This window comes from Oncorhynchus mykiss, chromosome 8, assembly GCF_057628025.1.
Source record: "Oncorhynchus mykiss isolate SJ-2025 chromosome 8, ASM5762802v1, whole genome shotgun sequence".
In the NCBI taxonomy this organism is placed as follows: Eukaryota; Metazoa; Chordata; class Actinopteri; order Salmoniformes; family Salmonidae; genus Oncorhynchus; species Oncorhynchus mykiss.
This window is the reverse complement of record NC_143029.1, coordinates 83,173,453-83,191,802: the sequence shown is the minus strand read 5'-3', so window position 1 is coordinate 83,191,802 and position 18,350 is coordinate 83,173,453. Positions and strand designations below refer to the sequence as shown.

At 49.1% G+C, this 18,350-nt stretch overlaps 1 protein-coding gene across 32 annotated transcripts in view; it reads right to left on the bottom strand.

The window, feature by feature from the left end:
* LOC110530753 (rho GTPase-activating protein 12) overlaps positions 1-18,350 on the bottom strand; it is a 121,671-nt gene that overhangs the window by 12,953 nt on the left and 90,368 nt on the right. For 8 of the 32 annotated variants that reach the window (XM_036986462.2, XM_090182823.1, XM_036986458.2 and 5 more), the window contains 6 exons: positions 18,157-18,291; positions 16,356-16,424; positions 14,883-14,963; positions 8,297-8,358; positions 6,343-6,424; positions 274-375 (listed from right to left, as the gene is read on the bottom strand). In XM_036986462.2, the coding sequence (XP_036842357.2) occupies positions 274-375; positions 6,343-6,424; positions 8,297-8,358; positions 14,883-14,963; positions 16,356-16,424; positions 18,157-18,291 (531 nt within the window). The remainder of the gene's footprint in view (positions 1-273; positions 376-6,342; positions 6,425-8,296; positions 8,359-14,882; positions 14,964-16,355; positions 16,425-18,156; positions 18,292-18,350) is intronic. The other 24 variants (XM_036986464.2, XM_090182815.1, XM_090182828.1 and 21 more) reach the window with 3 other exon arrangements.

Genomic DNA, 18,350 nt, shown 5'->3' with positions numbered 1-18,350 from the left:
GAGGACTGGTTACCCCTCAGAGCCTGGTTCCTCTCTAGGTTCCTGCTTTCTAGGGAGTCTACACCTGCATTGCTTGCTGTTTGGGGTTTTAGGCTGGGTTTCTGTACAGCACTTTGAGATATCAGCTGATGTAAAAAGAGCTTTAAAAATTATTTTGATTTGATTTGCACATTCTATACTCATAGTGCTATGGCTGTATGTGTCTGAAGCAGCGTTGTGGCCCTGAAAGAACTGGGGACATATGAATGTTTTGTAGTGTCAGAGCCCTCTCACCTCAATGACATGCTTCTTGCTGGACTTGTCCTTGGAAGCCCATTCTATAGATCCTCCTCTCAGGTCAACAGTGAACTCTGGTTTAGACTGGTTCCCTCCAAACTACAGGAAGAGAGCAGAAACACACACACACACACACACACACACACACACACACACACACACACACACACACACACACACAAACAGGATCTTGTCAAACCCACTGTCAACCCAGAGGTCTCTGTTGTGTCTTAGAGAGTCATCCACTAGACTACAGCTGAATCACTTGCTTCAGTCTATAGGCTTGTGTCCCATATGGCACCCTATTCCCTATATAGTGCACTACTTGTGACCTGAGCCTTATGGGGTAGAATAGTAGTGCACTATATAGGGAATAGGGTGTCATATGGGACGCAAGCCTATGAAACCCACTTCCTACATGGAACCCACTGACTTGACCCGCTGACCCCTCCCACTTTAAGGATGCCAACCTACAGTTGTGTCTGACCTACCCCCTCCCTCTTCAAGGATGGGGGGAGAGGAGGGATGGGGCGGAGAGGAGGGATGGAGGAGGGATGGAGGAGAGAGGAGGGATGGGGGAGAGAGGAGGGATGGGGGAGAGAGGAGGGATGGGGGAGAGAGGGATGGAGGAGAGAGGAGGGATGGAGGAGAGGAGGGATGGAGGAGAGAGGAGGGATGGGGGAGAGGAGGGATGGAGGAGAGAGGAGGGATGGAGGAGAGAGGAGGGATGGGGGAGAGGAGGGATGGGGGAGAGGAGGGATGGGGCGGAGAGGAGGGATGGGGCGGAGAGGAGGGATGGGGCGGAGAGGAGGGATGGGGCGGAGAGGAGGGATGGGGCGGAGAGGAGGGATGGGGGAGAGGAGGGATGGGGGAGAGGCGGGATGGGGAGAGGAGGGATGGGGAAAGGAGGGATGGGGGAGAGGAGGGATGGGGGAGAGGAGGGATGGGGGAGAGGAGGAATGGGGGAGAGGAAGGATGGGGAGAGGAGGGATGGGGTGGAGAGGAGGGATGGGGGAGAGGAGGGATGGAGAGGAGAGGAGGGATGGGGCGGAAAGGAGGGATGGGGCGGAGAGGAGGGATGGGGCGGAGAGGAGGGATGGGGGGAGAGGAGGGATGGGGCGGAGAGGAGGGATGGGGCGGAGAGGAGGGATGGAGGAGAGAGGAGGGATGGAGGAGAGAGGAGGGATGGGGGAGAGAGGAGGGATGGGGGAGAGAGGAGGGATGGGGGAGAGAGGGATGGAGGAGAGAGGAGGGATGGAGGAGAGGAGGGATGGAGGAGAGAGGAGGGATGGGGGAGAGGAGGGATGGAGGAGAGAGGAGGGATGGAGGAGAGAGGAGGGATGGGGGAGAGGAGGGATGGGGGAGAGGAGGGATGGGGGGAGAGGAGGGATGGGGCGGAGAGGAGGGATGGGGGAGAGGAGGGATGGGGGAGAGGAGGGATGGGGGAGAGGAGGGATGGGGTGGAGAGGAGGGATGGGGGAGAGGAGGGATGGGGCGGAAAGGAGGGATGGGGCGGAGAGGAGGGATGGGGCGGAGAGGAGGGATGGGGGGAGAGGAGGGATGGGGCGGAGAGGAGGGATGGGGCGGAGAGGAGGGATGGAGGAGAGAGGAGGGATGGAGGAGAGAGGAGGGATGGAGGAGAGAGGAGGGGTGGGGGAGAGGAGGGATGGAGGAGAGAGGAGGGATGGGGGAGAGGAGGGATGGGGGAGAGGAGGGATGGGGGAGAGGAGGGATGGGGGAGAGGAGGGATGGGGCGGAGAGGAGGGATGGGGCGGAGAGGAGGGATGGGGCGGAGAGGAGGGATGGGGCGGAGAGGAGGGATGGGGGAGAGGAGGGATGGGGGAGAGGAGGGATGGGGCGGAGAGGAGGGATGAAGGAGAGAGGAGGGATGGAGGAGAGAGGAGGGATGGGGGAGAGGAGGGATGGAGGAGAGAGGAGGGATGGGGGAGAGGAGGGATGGAGGAGAGAGGAGGGATGGAGGAGAGGAGGGATGGGGAGAGGAGGGATGGGGAGAGGAGGGATGGAGAGGAGGGATAGAGGAGAGGAGAGATGGAGAGGAGGGATGGAGAGGAGGGATGGGGCGGAGAGGAGGGATGGGGGAGAGGCGGGATGGGGGAGAGGAGGGATGGGGGAGAGGAGGGATGGGGGAGAGGAGGGATGGGGGAGAGGAGGGATGGAGAGGAGGGATGGAGAGGAGGGGGGAGAGGAGGGATGGGGCGGAGAGGAGGGATGGAGAGGAGGGACGGAGAGGAGGGATGGGGCGGAGAGAAGGGATGGAGAGGAGGGATGGGGCGGAGAGGAGGGATGGGGGAGAGGAGGGATGGGGGAGAGGAGGGATGGGGCGGAGAGGAGGGATGGGGCGGAGAGGAGGGATGGGGTGGAGGGATGGGGGAGAGGAGGGATGAAGAGGAGGGATGGGGGAGAGGAGGGATGGAGAGGACGGGTGGGGAAGAGGAGGGATGGGGCGGAGAGGAGGGATGGGGCGGAGAGGAGGGATGGGGCGGAGAGGAGGGATGGAGAGGAGAGGAGGGATGGAGAGGAGAGGAGGGATGGAGAGGAGAAGAGGGATGGGGCGGAGAGGAGGGATGGGGCGGAGAGGAGGGATGGGGCGGAGAGGAGGGATGGAGAGGAGGGATGGGGCGGAGAGGAGGGATGGGGGAGAGGAGGGATGGGGCGGAGAGGAGGGATGGGGCGGAGAGGAGGGATAGGGCGGAGAGGAGGGATGGGGGAGAGGAGGGATGGAGAGGATGGCTTTCACTTCAGCAGTGATGACTTCATTAACGTCTTTGAGGAAAAGATCATGATCATTAGAAAGCAAATTACAGACTCTTCTTTAAATCTGCGCATTTCTCCAAAGCTCAGTTGTCCTGAATCTGCACAACACTACCAGGACCTAGGATCAAGGGAGACAAGTTTTTTAATACTATATCTCTTGACACATTTTTGAAAATAGTCTTGGCCTCTAAACCGTCAAGCTGCATACTGGACCCTATTCCAACTAAACTACTGAAAGAGCTGCTTCCTGTGCTTGGCCCTCCTATGTTGAACATAATAAATGGCTCCCTATCCACCGGATGTGTACCAAACTCACTAAAAGTGGCAGTAATAAACCCTCTCTTGAAAAAGCCAAAACTTGACCAAGAAAATATCAAAAACTAAAATCGGCCTATATCGAATCGCACATTCCTCTCAATTTTTTGGGAAAAAGCTGTTGCGCAGCAACTCACTGCTTTCCTGACGACAAATAATGGATATGAAACGCTTTAGTCTGGTTTTAGACCCCATCATAGCACGGAGACTGCATCCGTGAAGGTAGTAAATGACCTTTTAATGGCGTCAGACCAAGGCTCTGCATCGGTCCTCGTGCTCCATTCTTTTTTAGAGATTATAAATTGGTCAACACGGGTAAATTCAGGCCTGGTTTAGATCTTATCTGTCGGAAAGATATCAGCTTGTCTCTGTGGATGGTTTATCTTCTGACAAATCAACTGTACATTTAGGTGTTCCTCAAGGTTCCGTTTTAGGACCACTATTGTTTTCACTATATATTTTACCTCTTGGTGATGTCATTTGGAAACATAATGTTAACTTTCAATGCTTTGCGGATGGTCACACAGCTGTACATTTCGATGAAACATGGTGAAGCCCCAAAATTGCCCTCCCTGGAAGCCTGTATTTCAGACAAAAGGAAGTGGATGGTGGCAAACTTTCTAATTTTAAACTCGGACAAAACAGAGATGCTAGTTCTAAGTCCCAAGAAACAATGAGATATTCTGTTGGATCTGATAACTAATCTTGATGGTTGTACAGTCATCTCAAATAGAACTGTGAAGGACCTCGGCGCTACTCTGGACGCTGATCTCTCTTTTGACGAACATATCAAGAATATTTCAAGGACAGCTTTTCTTTCATCTCCGCAACATCGCAAAAATCAAAACCTTTCTGTCCAAAAATGATGCAGAAAAATGTATCCATGCTTTTGTCATCACTTATAGTTTAGACTACAACGATGCTCTACTTTCCAGCTACCCGGATAAAGCACTAAATAAACTTCAGTTAGTGCTAAATACGGCTGCTAGAATCTTGACAAGAACATTTGATCATATTACTCTAGTGTTAGCCTCTCTACACTGGCTTCCTGTTAAGGCTCAGGGCTGATTTCAAGGTTCTACTGCTAACCTACAAAGCATTACATGGGCTTGCTCCTACCAATCTTTCCGATTAGGTCCTGCCGTACATACCTACACCTATGCTACAGTCACAAGACGCAGGCCTCCTTACTGTCCCTAGAATTTCTAAGCAAACTGGAGGCAGGGCTTTCTCCTATAGAGCTCCATTTTTATGGAATGGTCTGCCTACCCATGTGAGAGACACAGACTCGGTCTCAATCTTTAAGTCTTTATTGAAGACTCATCTCTTCAGTAGGTCCTATGATTGAGTGTAGTCTGGCCCAGGGGTTTGAAGGTGAACGGAAAGGCACTGGAGCAACGACCCGCCCTTGCTGTCTCTGCCTGGCCGGTTCCCCTCTCTCCACTGGGATTCTCTGCCTCTAACCCTATTACGGGGGCTAAGTCACTGGCTTTACTGGGGCTCTTTCATGCCGTCCCTAGGGGTGGTGCTTCACTTGAGTGGGTTGAGTCACTGATGTAATCTTCCTGTCCGGGTTGGCGCCCCCCCCTTGGGTTGTGCCGTTGCGGAGATCTTCGTGGGCTATACTCGGCCTTGTCTCAGAATGGTAAGTTGGTGGTTGGAGATATCCCTCTAGTGGTGTGGGGGCTGTGCTTTGGCAAAGCGGGTGGGGTTATATCCTGCCTGTTTGGCCCTGTCCAGGGGTATCATCGGACAGGGCCACAGTGTCTCCCGACCTCTCCCGTCTCAGCCTCCAGTATTTATGCTGCAGTAGTTTATGTGTCGGGGGGCTAGGGTCAGTTTGTTATATCTGGAGTACTTCTCCTGTATTATCTGGTGTCTTGTGTGAATTTAAGTATGCTCTCTCCAATTCTCTTTCTATCTCTCTCTCTCGGAGGACCTGAGCCCTAGGACCATGCCCCAGGACTACCTGGCCTGATGACTCCTTGCTGTCCCCAGTCCACCTGGTCGTGCTGCTGCTCCAGTTTCAACTGTTCTGTCTGTGGCTATAGAACACTGACCTCTTCATGCTACATGCTGCCTGTCCCAGACCTGCTGTTTTCAACTCTCTAGAGACAGCAGGAGAGGTAGATACTCTGAATGATCGGCTATGAAAAGCTAACTGACATTTACTCCTGAGGTGCTGAACTGTTGCACCCTCGACAACCACTGTGATGATTATTATCTGACCCTGCTGGTCTTCTATGAATGTTTGAACATCTTGGCCATGTTCTGTTATAATCTCCATCCACCACTCAGAGCCTGGTTCCTCTCTAGGTTTCTTCCTAGGTTTTGGCCTTTCTAGGGAGTTTTTCCTAGCCACCGGGCTTCTACACCTGCATTGCTTGCCGTTTGGGGTTTTAGGCTGGGTTTCTGTTTCAGCACTTTGAGATATCAGCTGATGTAAAAAGGGCTTTTTCAATACATTTGATTGATTGATTGATGGGGAGAGGAGGGATGAGGGATGGAGGAGAGGAAGGACAGAGGAGAGGAGGGATGGAGGAAGGAGGGATGGAGGAGAGGAGGGACTGAGGAGAGGCGGGACTGAGGAGAGGAGGGATTGAGGAAAAGAGGGGCACCACTCACCCAGCTGGTCCCACCCCCCTGGCCTTTAGCAAATAGCAGACACCACTCACCCAGCTGGTCCCGCCCACCCTGGCCTTTAGCGAATAGCAGACACCACTCACCCAGCTGGTCCCGCCCCTCTGGCCTTTAGCGAATAGCAGATATCACTCACCCAGCTGGTCCCGCCCCCCTGGCCTTTAGCAAATAGCAGACACTACTCACCCAGCTGGTCCCACCCCCCTGGCCTTTAGCGAATAGCAGACACCACTCACCCAGCTGGTCCCACCCCCCTGGCCTTTAGCGAATAGCAGACACCACGCACCCAGCTGGTCCCGCCCCCATGGCCTTTAGAGAATAGCAGACACCACTCACCCAGCTGGTCCCGCCCCCCTGGCCTTTAGCGAATATCAGCGAGGAGCCCTGGAGAACCGTCCAGGAGGACGTCCAGTTCTTCCTGTAAACACACAGACATAAACAACACACAGACATAAACAACACACAGACATAAACAACACACAGACATAAACAACACACAGATATAAACAACACACACAGATACAAACACAACACACAGACATAAACAACACACAGACATAAACAACACACAGACATAAACAACACACAGACATAAACAACACACACAGACATAAACAACACACAGACATAAACAACACACAGACATAAACAACACACACAGATACAAACACAACACACAGACATAAACAACACACAGACATAAACAACACACAGACATAAACACACATATCAAAAACTCAGAAGGAGGAGCAGTTTTTCTACAGGTGTTCTCATCCTGTTTCTATCCTAGTCCAGTACAACTCACCCTACCTTCGGAGGGTGTTCTCATCCTGTTTCGATCCTAGCCCAGTACAACTCACCCTACCTTCAGAGGGTGTTCTCATCCTGTTTCTATCCTAGCCCAGTACAACTCACCCTACTTTCTGAGGGTGTTCTCATCCTGTTTCGATCCTAGCCCAGTACAACTCACCCTACCTTCGGAGGGTGTTTCCTTCCTGTTTCTATCCTAGTCCAGTACAACTCACCCTACTTTCTGAGGGTGTTCTCATCCTGTTTCGATCCTAGCCCAGTACAACTCACCCTACCTTCGGAGGGTGTTCTCATCCTGTTTCTATCCTAGCCCAGTACAACTCACCCTACTTTCTGAGGGTGTTCTCATCCTGTTTCGATCCTAGCCCAGTACAACTCACCCTACCTTCGGAGGGTGTTCTCATCCTGTTTCGATCCTAGCCCAGTACAACTCACCCTACTTTCTGAGGGTGTTCTCATCCTGTTTCGATCCTAGCCCAGTACAACTCAGCCTACCTTCGGAGGGTGTACTCATCCTGTTTCTATCCTAGCCCAGTACAACTCACCCTACTTTCTGAGGGTGTTCTCATCCTGTTTCTATCCTAGTCCAGTACAACTCACCCTACTTTCTGAGGGTGTTCTCATCCTGTTTCTATCCTTGTCCAGTACAACTCACCCTACTTTCTGAGGGTGTTCTCATCCTTTTTCTTTTCTAGTCCAGTACAACTCACCCTACTTTCTGAGGGTGTTCTCATCCTGTTTCTATCCTTGTCCAGTACAACTCACCCTACTTTCTGAGGGTGTTCTCATCCTGTTTCTATCCTAGTCCAGTACAACTCACCCTACTTTCTGAGGGTGTTCTCATCCTGTTTCTATCCTAGTCCAGTAGAACTCACCCTACTTTCTGAGGGTGTTCTCATCCTGTTTCTATCCTAGTCCAGTACAACTCACCCTACTTTCTGAGGGTGTTCTCATCCTGTTTCTATCCTAGTCCAGTACAACTCACCCTACGTTCTGAGGGTGTTCTCATCCTGTTTCTATCCTAGTCCAGTACAACTCACCCTACTTTCTGAGGGTGTTCTCATCCTGTTTCTATCCTAGTCCAGTACAACTCACCCTACGTTCTGAGGGTGTTCTCATCCTGTTTCTATCCTAGTCCAGTACAACTCACCCTACTTTCTGAGGGTGTTCTCATCCTGTTTCGATCCTAGCCCAGTACAACTCACCCTACTTTCTGAGGGTGTTCTCATCCTGTTTCTATCCTAGTCCAGTACAACTCAGCCTACCTTCGGAGGGTGTACTCATCCTGTTTCTATCCTAGCCCAGTACAACTCACCCTACTTTCTGAGGGTGTTATCATCCTGTTTCTATCCTAGTCCAGTACAACTCACCCTACTTTCTGAGGGTGTTCTCATCCTGTTTCGATCCTATCCCAGTACAACTCACCCTACTTTCCGAGGGTGTTCTCATCCTGTTTCTATCCTTGTCCAGTACAACTCACCGTACTTTCTTTCCATGCTCAGTGATCTTGGTCACGTTGAGAATACCACACTTCTCCGAAGGCTGCAGAGAAACAAAGAGAGAAGTCATCATCACTTGAAGACAGGGCCAGACACAACTGACAGGGAAAAAAAAGCAAGACAGTCTGTGTCCCAAATGACACCGCATGTCCTATATAGTGCACTACTTTTGACCAAAAGTAGTGCACTATGTAGGGAATAGGGTGCCATATGGGACACAGACACGCAACAAGCAGACCAAACAAACAGAGACAGAAAGCAGCGTTACAGTAGAGACAGAAAGCAGTGTTACAGTAGAGACAGAAAGCAGCGCTACTGTAGAGAGACAGAAAGCAGCGTTACAGTAGAGACAGAAAGCAGTGTTACAGTAGAGACAGAAAGCAGTGTTACAGTAGAGACAGAAAGCAGCGTTACAGTAGAGAGACAGAAAGCAGCGCTACAATAGAGACAGAAAGCAGCGTTACAGTAGAGACAGAAAGCAGTGTTACAGTAGAGACAGAAAGCAGCGTTACAGTAGAGACAGAAAGCACCGTTACAGTAGAGACAGAAAGCAGTGTTACAGTAGAGACAGAAAGCAGCGTTACAATAGAGACAGAAAGCAGCGTTACAGTAGAGAGACAGAAAGCAGCGTTAGTGTAGAGAGACAGAAAGCAGCGTTACAATAGAGACAGAAAGCAGCGTTACAGTAGAGACAGAAAGCAGCGTTACAGTAGAGACAGAAAGCAGTGTTACAGTAGAGAGACAGAAAGCAGCGCTACAGTAGAGACAGAAAGCAGCGTTACAGTAGAGAGACAGAAAGCAGTGTTACAGTAGAGACAGAAAGCAGCGTTACAGTAGAGACAGAAAGCAGCGTTACAGTAGAGAGACAGAAAGCAGCGTTAGTGTAGAGACAGAAAGCAGCGTTACAGTAGAGAGACAGAAAGCAGTGTTACTGTAGAGACAGAAAGCAGCGTTACAGTAGAGAGACAGAAAGCAGCGTTAGTGTAGAGACAGAAAGCAGCATTACAGTAGAGACAGAAAGCAGCGTTACAGTAGAGACAGAAAGCAGCGTTACAGTAGAGAGACAGAAAGCAGCGTTAGTGTAGAGAGACAGAAAGCAGCATTACAGTAGAGACAGAAAGCAGCGTTACAGTAGAGAGACAGAAAGCAGCATTACAGTAGAGACAGAAAGCAGCGTTACAGTAGAGAGACAGAAAGCAGTGTTACAGTAGAGAGACAGAAAGCAGCATTACAGTAGAGACAGAAAGCAGCGTTACAGTAGAGAGACAGAAAGCAGCGTTACAGTAGAGACAGAAAGCAGCGTTACTGTAGAGACAGAAAGCAGTGTTACAGTAGAGACAGAAAGCAGTGTTACAGTAGAGACAGAAAGCAGCGTTACAGTAGAGAGACAGAAAGCAGCGTTACAGTAGAGACAGAAAGCAGCGTTACAATAGAGACAGAAAGCAGCGTTACAATAGAGAGACAGAAAGCAGCGTTACAGTAGAGACAGAAAGCAGCGTTACAGTAGAGACAGAAAGCAGCGTTACAGTAGAGAGACAGAAAGCAGTGTTACAGTAGAGACAGAAAGCAGCGTTACAGTAGAGACAGAAAGCAGCGTTACAGTAGAGACAGAAAGCAGCGTTACAATAGAGACAGAAAGCAGCGTTACAATAGAGACAGAAAGCAGCGTTACAGTAGAGACAGAAAGCAGCGTTACAATAGAGACAGAAAGCAGCGTTACAGTAGAGACAGAAAGCAGTGTTACAGTAGAGACAGAAAGCAGCGTTACAGTAGAGACAGAAAGCAGCGTTACAGTAGACAGAAAGCAGTGCTACAGTAGAGACAGAAAGCAGCGTTACAGTAGAGACAGAAAGCAGCGTTACAGTAAAGACAGAAAGCAGTGTTACAGTAGAGACAGAAAGCAGTGTTACAGTAGAGACAGAAAGCAGCGTTACAGTAGAGACAGAAAGCAGCGTTACAGTAGAGACAGAAAGCAGCGTTACAGTAGAGACAGAAAGCAGCGTTACAGTAGAGAGACAGAAAGCAGCGTTACAGTAGAGACAGAAAGCAGCGTTACAGTAGAGACAGAAAGCAGCGTTACAGTAGAGACAGAAAGCAGTGTTACAGTAGAGACAGAAAGCAGTGTTACAGTAGAGACAGAAAGCAGCGTTACAGTAGAGACAGAAAGCAGTGTTACAGTAGAGACAGAAAGCAGTGCTACAGTAGAGACAGAAAGCAGCGTTACAGTAGAGACAGAAAGCAGCGTTACAGTAGAGACAGAAAGCAGTGTTACAGTAGAGACAGAAAGCAGCGTTACAGTAGAGAGACAGAAAGCAGCGTTACAGTAGAGACAGAAAGCAGTGTTACAGTAGAGACAGAAAGCAGCGTTACAGTAGAGAGACAGAAAGCAGCGTTACAGTAGAGACAGAAAGCAGCGTTACAGTAGAGACAGAAAGCAGTGTTACTGTAGAGACAGAAAGCAGCGTTACAGTAGAGACAGAAAGCAGCGTTACAATAGAGACAGAAAGCAGCGTTACAGTAGAGACAGAAAGCAGCGTTACAGTAGAGACAGAAAGCAGCGTTACAGTAGAGACAGAAAGCAGCGTTACAGTAGAGAGACAGAAAGCAGCGTTAGTGTAGAGACAGAAAGCAGCGTTACTGTAGAGACAGGAAGCAGCGTTACAGTAGAGACAGGAAGCAGCGTTACAGTAGAGAGACAGAAAGCAGCGTTAGTGTAGAGACAGAAAGCAGTGTTACAGTAGAGACAGAAAGCAGCGTTACAGTAGAGACAGAAAGCAGCGTTACAGTAGAGACAGAAAGCAGCGTTACAGTAGAGACAGAAAGCAGCGTTACAGTAGAGACAGAAAGCAGCGTTCCAGTAGAGACAGAAAGCAGTGTTACAGTAGAGACAGAAAGCAGTGTTACAGTAGAGACAGAAAGCAGCGTTACTGTAGAGACAGAAAGCAGCGTTACAGTAGAGAGACAGAAAGCAGCGTTACAGTAGAGACAGAAAGCAGTGTTACAGTAGAGACAGAAAGCAGCGTTACAGTAGAGACAGAAAGCAGTGTTACAGTAGAGACAGAAAGCAGTGTTACAGTAGAGACAGAAAGCAGCGTTACAGTAGAGACAGAAAGCAGTGTTACAGTAGAGACAGAAAGCAGTGTTACAGTAGAGACAGAAAGCAGCGTTACAGTAGAGACAGAAAGCAGCGCTACAGTAGAGACAGGAAGCAGTGTTACAGTAGAGACAGAAAGCAGCGTTACAGTAGAGAGACAGAAAGCAGTGTTACAGTAGAGACAGAAAGCAGCGTTACAGTAGAGACAGAAAGCAGCGCTACAGTAGAGACAGGAAGCAGTGTTACAGTAGAGACAGAAAGCAGTGTTACAGTAGAGACAGAAAGCAGCGTTACAGTAGAGACAGAAAGCAGTGTTACAGTAGAGACAGAAAGCAGCGCTACAGTAGAGACAGAAAGCAGTGTTACAGTAGAGACAGAAAGCAGCGTTACAGTAGAGACAGAAAGCAGTGTTACAGTAGAGACAGAAAGCAGCGCTACAGTAGAGACAGAAAGCAGTGTTACAGTAGAGACAGAAAGCAGCGCTACAGTAGAGACAGGAAGCAGTGTTACAGTAGAGACAGAAAGCAGCGCTACAGTAGAGACAGAAAGCAGCGTTACAGTAGAGACAGAAAGCAGTGTTACAGTAGAGACAGAAAGCAGTGTTACAGTAGAGACAGAAAGCAGCGTTACAGTAGAGACAGAAAGCAGTGTTACAGTAGAGACAGAAAGCAGCGCTACAGTAGAGACAGGAAGCAGTGTTACAGTAGAGACAGAAAGCAGCGCTACAGTAGAGACAGAAAGCAGCGTTACAGTAGAGACAGAAAGCAGCGTTACAGTAGAGACAGAAAGCAGCGTTACAGTAGAGACAGAAAGCAGCGTTACAGTAGAGACAGAAAGCAGCGCTACAGTAGAGAGACAGAAAGCAGTGTTACAGTAGAGAGACAGAAAGCAGCATTACAGTAGAGACAGAAAGCAGCGTTACTGTAGAGACAGAAAGCAGCGTTACTGTAGAGACAGAAAGCAGCGTTACAGTAGAGACAGAAAGCAGCGTTAGTGTAGAGACAGAAAGCAGCGTTAGTGTAGAGACAGAAAGCAGCGTTACAGTAGAGACAGAAAGCAGCGTTACAGTAGAGACAGAAAGCAGCGTTACTGTAGAGACAGAAAGCAGCGTTACAGTAGAGACAGAAAGCAGCGTTACAGTAGAGACAGAAAGCAGCGTTACTGTAGAGACAGAAAGCAGCATTACAGTAGAGACAGAAAGCAGTGTTACAGTAGAGACAGAAAGCAGCGTTAGTGTAGAGACAGAAAGCAGCGTTAGTGTAGAGACAGAAAGCAGCGTTACAGTAGAGACAGAAAGCAGTGTTACAGTAGAGAGACAGAAAGCAGTGTTACAGTAGAGACAGAAAGCAGCGTTAGTGTAGAGACAGAAAGCAGCGTTACAGTAGAGACAGAAAGCAGTGTTACAGTAGAGAGACAGAAAGCAGTGTTACAGTAGAGACAGAAAGCAGTGTTACAGTAGAGACAGAAAGCAGCGTTAGTGTAGAGACAGAAAGCAGCGTTACAGTAGAGACAGAAAGCAGCGTTACAGTAGAGACAGAAAGCAGCATTACAGTAGAGACAGAAAGCAGCGTTACAGTAGAGACAGAAAGCAGCGTTAGTGTAGAGACAGAAAGCAGTGTTACAGTAGAGACAGAAAGCAGCGTTAGTGTAGAGACAGAAAGCAGTGTTACAGTAGAGACAGAAAGCAGCGTTAGTGTAGAGACAGAAAGCAGTGCTACAGTAGAGACAGAAAGCAGCGTTACAGTAGAGACAGAAAGCAGCGCTACAGTAGAGACAGAAAGCAGCGCTACAGTAGAGACAGAAAGCAGTGTTACAGTAGAGACAGAAAGCAGCGTTAGTGTAGAGACAGAAAGCAGTGCTACAGTAGAGACAGAAAGCAGCGTTACAGTAGAGACAGAAAGCAGCGCTACAGTAGAGACAGAAAGCAGCGCTACAGTAGAGAGACAGAAAGCAGTGTTACAGTAGAGACAGAAAGCAGCGTTAGTGTAGAGACAGAAAGCAGCGTTACAGTAGAGACAGGAAGCAGCGCTACAGTAGAGACAGAAAGCAGCGTTACAGTAGAGACAGAAAGCAGCGTTAGTGTAGAGACAGAAAGCAGTGTTACAGTAGAGACAGAAAGCAGCGTTAGTGTAGAGACAGAAAGCAGTGTTACAGTAGAGACAGAAAGCAGCGTTAGTGTAGAGACAGAAAGCAGTGCTACAGTAGAGACAGAAAGCAGCGTTACAGTAGAGACAGAAAGCAGCGCTACAGTAGAGACAGAAAGCAGCGCTACAGTAGAGACAGAAAGCAGTGTTACAGTAGAGACAGAAAGCAGCGTTAGTGTAGAGACAGAAAGCAGTGCTACAGTAGAGACAGAAAGCAGCGTTACAGTAGAGACAGAAAGCAGCGTTACAGTAGAGACAGAAAGCAGCGTTACAATAGAGACAGAAAGCAGTGTTACAGTAGAGAGACAGAAAGCAGCGCTACAATAGAGACAGAAAGCAGTGTTACAGTAGAGAGACAGAAAGCAGTGCTACAGTAGAGACAGAAAGCAGCGTTACAGTAGAGACAGAAAGCAGCGCTACAGTAGAGACAGAAAGCAGCGCTACAGTAGAGACAGAAAGCAGTGTTACAGTAGAGACAGAAAGCAGCGTTAGTGTAGAGACAGAAAGCAGTGTTACAGTAGAGACAGAAAGCAGTGCTACAGTAGAGACAGAAAGCAGCGTTACAGTAGAGACAGAAAGCAGCGTTACAGTAGAGACAGGAAGCAGAAAAAACACAGCAAAACAACCCATTTTCTGAATTGAAAAATAGATTTCCCCACAGCTCAGTCTGTGTTACTGTCATCATCACCGTGATCATCATCACCGGGATCATCACCAGGATCATCATCATCACCGGGATCATCATCATCACCGGGATCATCATCATCACCGGGATCATCACCAGGATCATCATCATCACCGGGATCATCATCATCACCGGGATCATCATCATCACCGGGATCATCATCATCACCGGGATCATCATCTCCACCGGGATCATCACCAGGATCATCATCATCACCGGGATCATCACCGGGATCATCACCATCACCGGGATCATCATCATCACCGTGATCATCATCATCATCACCGTGATCATCATCATCATCACCGTGATCATCATCATCATCACCGTGATCATCATCATCATCACCGGGATCATCATCATCACCGGGATCATCACCAGGATCATCACCGGGATCATCATCATCACCGGGATCATCACCGGGATCATCATCATCACCGTGATCATCATCACCGTGATCATCATCATCATCACCGTGATCATCAGCCTCGTCACCATTGAAGACAGCAACTGAGAAAAGGCCAAAAGGCCGTGGCTGGTCGACAAGTATGGAAGTCAGGAAGCCAGACACAGTTCAGGGAAGGGGGAGAGGAGTATACAGAGAACAGAGCACAGAGCACGGAGCAGGAGAGGGGGATACTAACGGAGGTAGGGGGCTTGGGGGACGAGGGGCCTGAGGAGGCTGAGTCTGGAGAGCCAGGGACCATGGGGCCCAACGCACCGTCCTAGTAATCAGAATGACAACAACACCGACTAATTACTACAGAGAACTGCAGAGACTGGGTTCAAATAATATTTAAAATCTTTCAAATAGTTTTAGCGTTTGCTTTAGCCTGCCTGGAGTGTTAGATGGGCGGAGTTTGAACTTTGGCGCCAGGCAAGTTCAATCAAGCACATAGAAAGTATTTGTAAAGATTTTAAATAGTATTTGAACCCAGGTCTGCAGAGACTACCATGGTTACCGGGGAAAACCAACACATAAGGAATGAGCGTTTACATGGACACCAAGAGTTGAGGAAATGGTTGAATGTTAATTAGGTATTTTTTAAATAACAATTAAACCATGCACGCAATGACAGGATATGACACATTTCAATGAAGGAAGCTCAAATCACACTAGTGACAGAGAAAGGAGAGGTTGATATCGTCAGGCTCGTATCACTACTAGATTATAGAAACCAAACAGGTTTAAGGGCACGGCCATGAGAAGTGATCATTGGGCCATTATAGGTGATCATTGGGCCATGAGAGGTGATCATTGGGCCATTATAGGTGATCATTGGGCCATGAGAGGTGATCATTGGGCCATGAGAAGTGATCATTGGGCCATTATAGGTGATCACTGGGCCATGAGAGGTGATCATTGGGCCATGATAGGTGATCATTGGGCCACGATAGGTGATCATTGGGCCACGAGAGGTGATCATTGGGCCACGAGAGGTGATCATTGGGCCACGAGAGGTGATCATTGGGCCACGAGAGGTGATCATTGGGCCACGAGAGGTGATCATTGGGCCACGAGAGGTGATCATTGGGCCACGAGAGGTGATCATTGGGTCACGAGAGGTGATCATTGGGCCACGAGAGGTGATCATTGGGCCACGAGAGGTGATCATTGGGCCACGAGAGGTGATCATTGGGCCACGAGAGGTGATCATTGGGCCATGAGAGGTGATCATTGGGCCATGAGAGGTGATCATTGGGCCATGAGAGGTGATCATTGGGCCATGAGAGGTGATCATGTGAATCAGAAGAGCAGGAATTAAAAGGGAAAGAGCAGCACTCAGTGATGGCAACAAGGAAAGTGATTGGTCTGATTTGATGAGCTCATTCAGTGATCATCATGCTAGACTAAGAGGTGGGCAGCTCCCGTCCTCAAGGTCCTGATTGGTGTCACAGTGTTGCCCCAGCTAACACACCTGACCCCAATAATCACCTAATCAGGGTCTTCAGTTTAGAACGCAATGTGATTAATCAGCTGTGTTTGATAGGATGGAGAAGAAGAGTTACACCAATCAGGCCCTGGAGGACTGAAGTTGTCCACCCATGTGCAAAATGATTGGCTGCTGGGATTTGAAGGCAGGGTGTATAGGGCACGGAGGGAGGGGGGCACTGACTTGTGTCTGTCTGTAGGGGTGGGGGCGACCAGATCCTGTACGGAAACGCCTGATGTTTTTGATGAGCCGCTGCAGAACAGAATCATGAGTCTACAGTGAGTCTACAGTGAGTCTACAGTGTGAGTCTACAGTGAGACTACAGTGTGAGTCTACAGTGAGACTACAGTGTGTCTACAGTGTGTCTACAGTGTGAGTCTACAGTGAGACTACAGTGTGTCTACAGTGTGTCTACAGTGTGTCTACAGTGAGAGTCTACAGTGAGAGTCTACAGTGAGAGTCTACAGTGTGAGTCTACAGTGAGACTACAGTGTGAGTCTACAGTGAGACTACAGTGTGTCTACAGTGTGTCTACAGTGTGAGTCTACAGTGAGACTACAGTGTGTCTACAGTGTGTCTACAGTGTGTCTACAGTGAGAGTCTACAGTGAGAGTCTACAGTGAGAGTCTACAGTGAGTCTACAGTGAGACTACAGTGTGAGTCTACAGTGAGACTACAGTGTGAGTCTACAGTGAGACTACAGTGTGAGTCTACAGTGAGACTACAGTGTGTCTACAGTGTGTCTACAGTGTGAGTCTACAGTGAGACTACAGTGTGTCTACAGTGTGTCTACAGTGTGTCTACAGTGAGAGTCTACAGTGAGAGTCTACAGTGAGAGTCTACAGTGTGAGTCTACAGTGAGTCTACAGTGTGAGTCTACAGTGAGTCTACAGTGTGAGTCTACAGTGTGAGTCTACAGTGTGTCTACAGTGTGAGTCTACAGTGTGAGTCTACAGTATGTCTACAGTGAGTCTACAGTGTGAGTCTACAGTGAGTCTACAGTGTGAGTCTACAGTGTGAGTCTACAGTATGTCTACAGTGTGTCTACAGTGTGAGTCTACAGTGTGTCTACAGTGAGTCTACAGTGAGTCTACAGTGAGTCTACAGTGAGTCTACAGTGTGAGTCTACAGTGAGTCTACAGTGTGAGTCTACAGTGAGTCTACAGTGAGTCTACAGTGTGTCTACAGTGTGAGTCTACAGTGTGTCTACAGTGAGTCTACAGTGTGGCTACAGTGTGAGTCTACAGTGAGTCTACAGTGTGAGTCTACAGTGAGTCTACAGTATGTCTACAGTATGTCTACAGTATGTCTACAGTGTGAGTCTACAGTGTGAGTCTACAGGCTGAGTCTACAGTGTGTCTACAGTGAGTCTACAGTGTGAGTCTACAGTGTGAGTCTACAGTGTGTCTACAGTGAGTCTACAGTGAGTCTACAGTGTGAGTCTACAGTGTGTCTACAGTGTGTCTACAGTGTGTCTACAGTGTGAGTCTACAGTGAGTCTACAGTGTGTCTACAGTGAGTCTACAGTGAGTCTACAGTGTGAGTCTACAGTGAGTCTACAGTGAGTCTACAGTGTGAGTCTACAGTGTGTCAGTGCAACCCGATTCCCAACTGTGACGCCAGCTGTGTTTGACACACGGGGAACCTCCCATCCTAAACACACTCACAGGACAAGATACTTCAGAGACCTGGTTGGAAGAGAAACGATAGCTATGGAATTAGAGTTGTAGGAAGTGCATCCGTTTTGCTGCGGAAGTCTGGAGATGGATATTAGCAACAGGCTACACACGTCTCAAATGACTCTGCTGAATCTCAGTCACTATTTCCAGTCTGCATCCCAAATAGGATCCTATCCTTCACATAGTGCACTACTACCAGAGACCACTCCTACGGGTCCTGTTCAAAAGCAGTGGACTATATAGGGAATAACATTTGAGACACAGGCAGAGTGGCTGAGCGGGCCGTGACAGGGCGTCTGTCTCACCGTGTCGTTGGCGTCCAGCACGTTGCTGCTGTTTCCCCACTTGGTCAGGACGATGGGCTCTACATGTTTCCTATCCAGACTGTGGCTCTTAGGGGTCCGGTCCCCTCCACCAGGTAGAGGGGGGGAGTGTTGGTGCTGCAGAGGGGAGAGAGGAGGGGGGAGTGTTGGTACTGCAGAGAGGAGAGAGGAGGGAG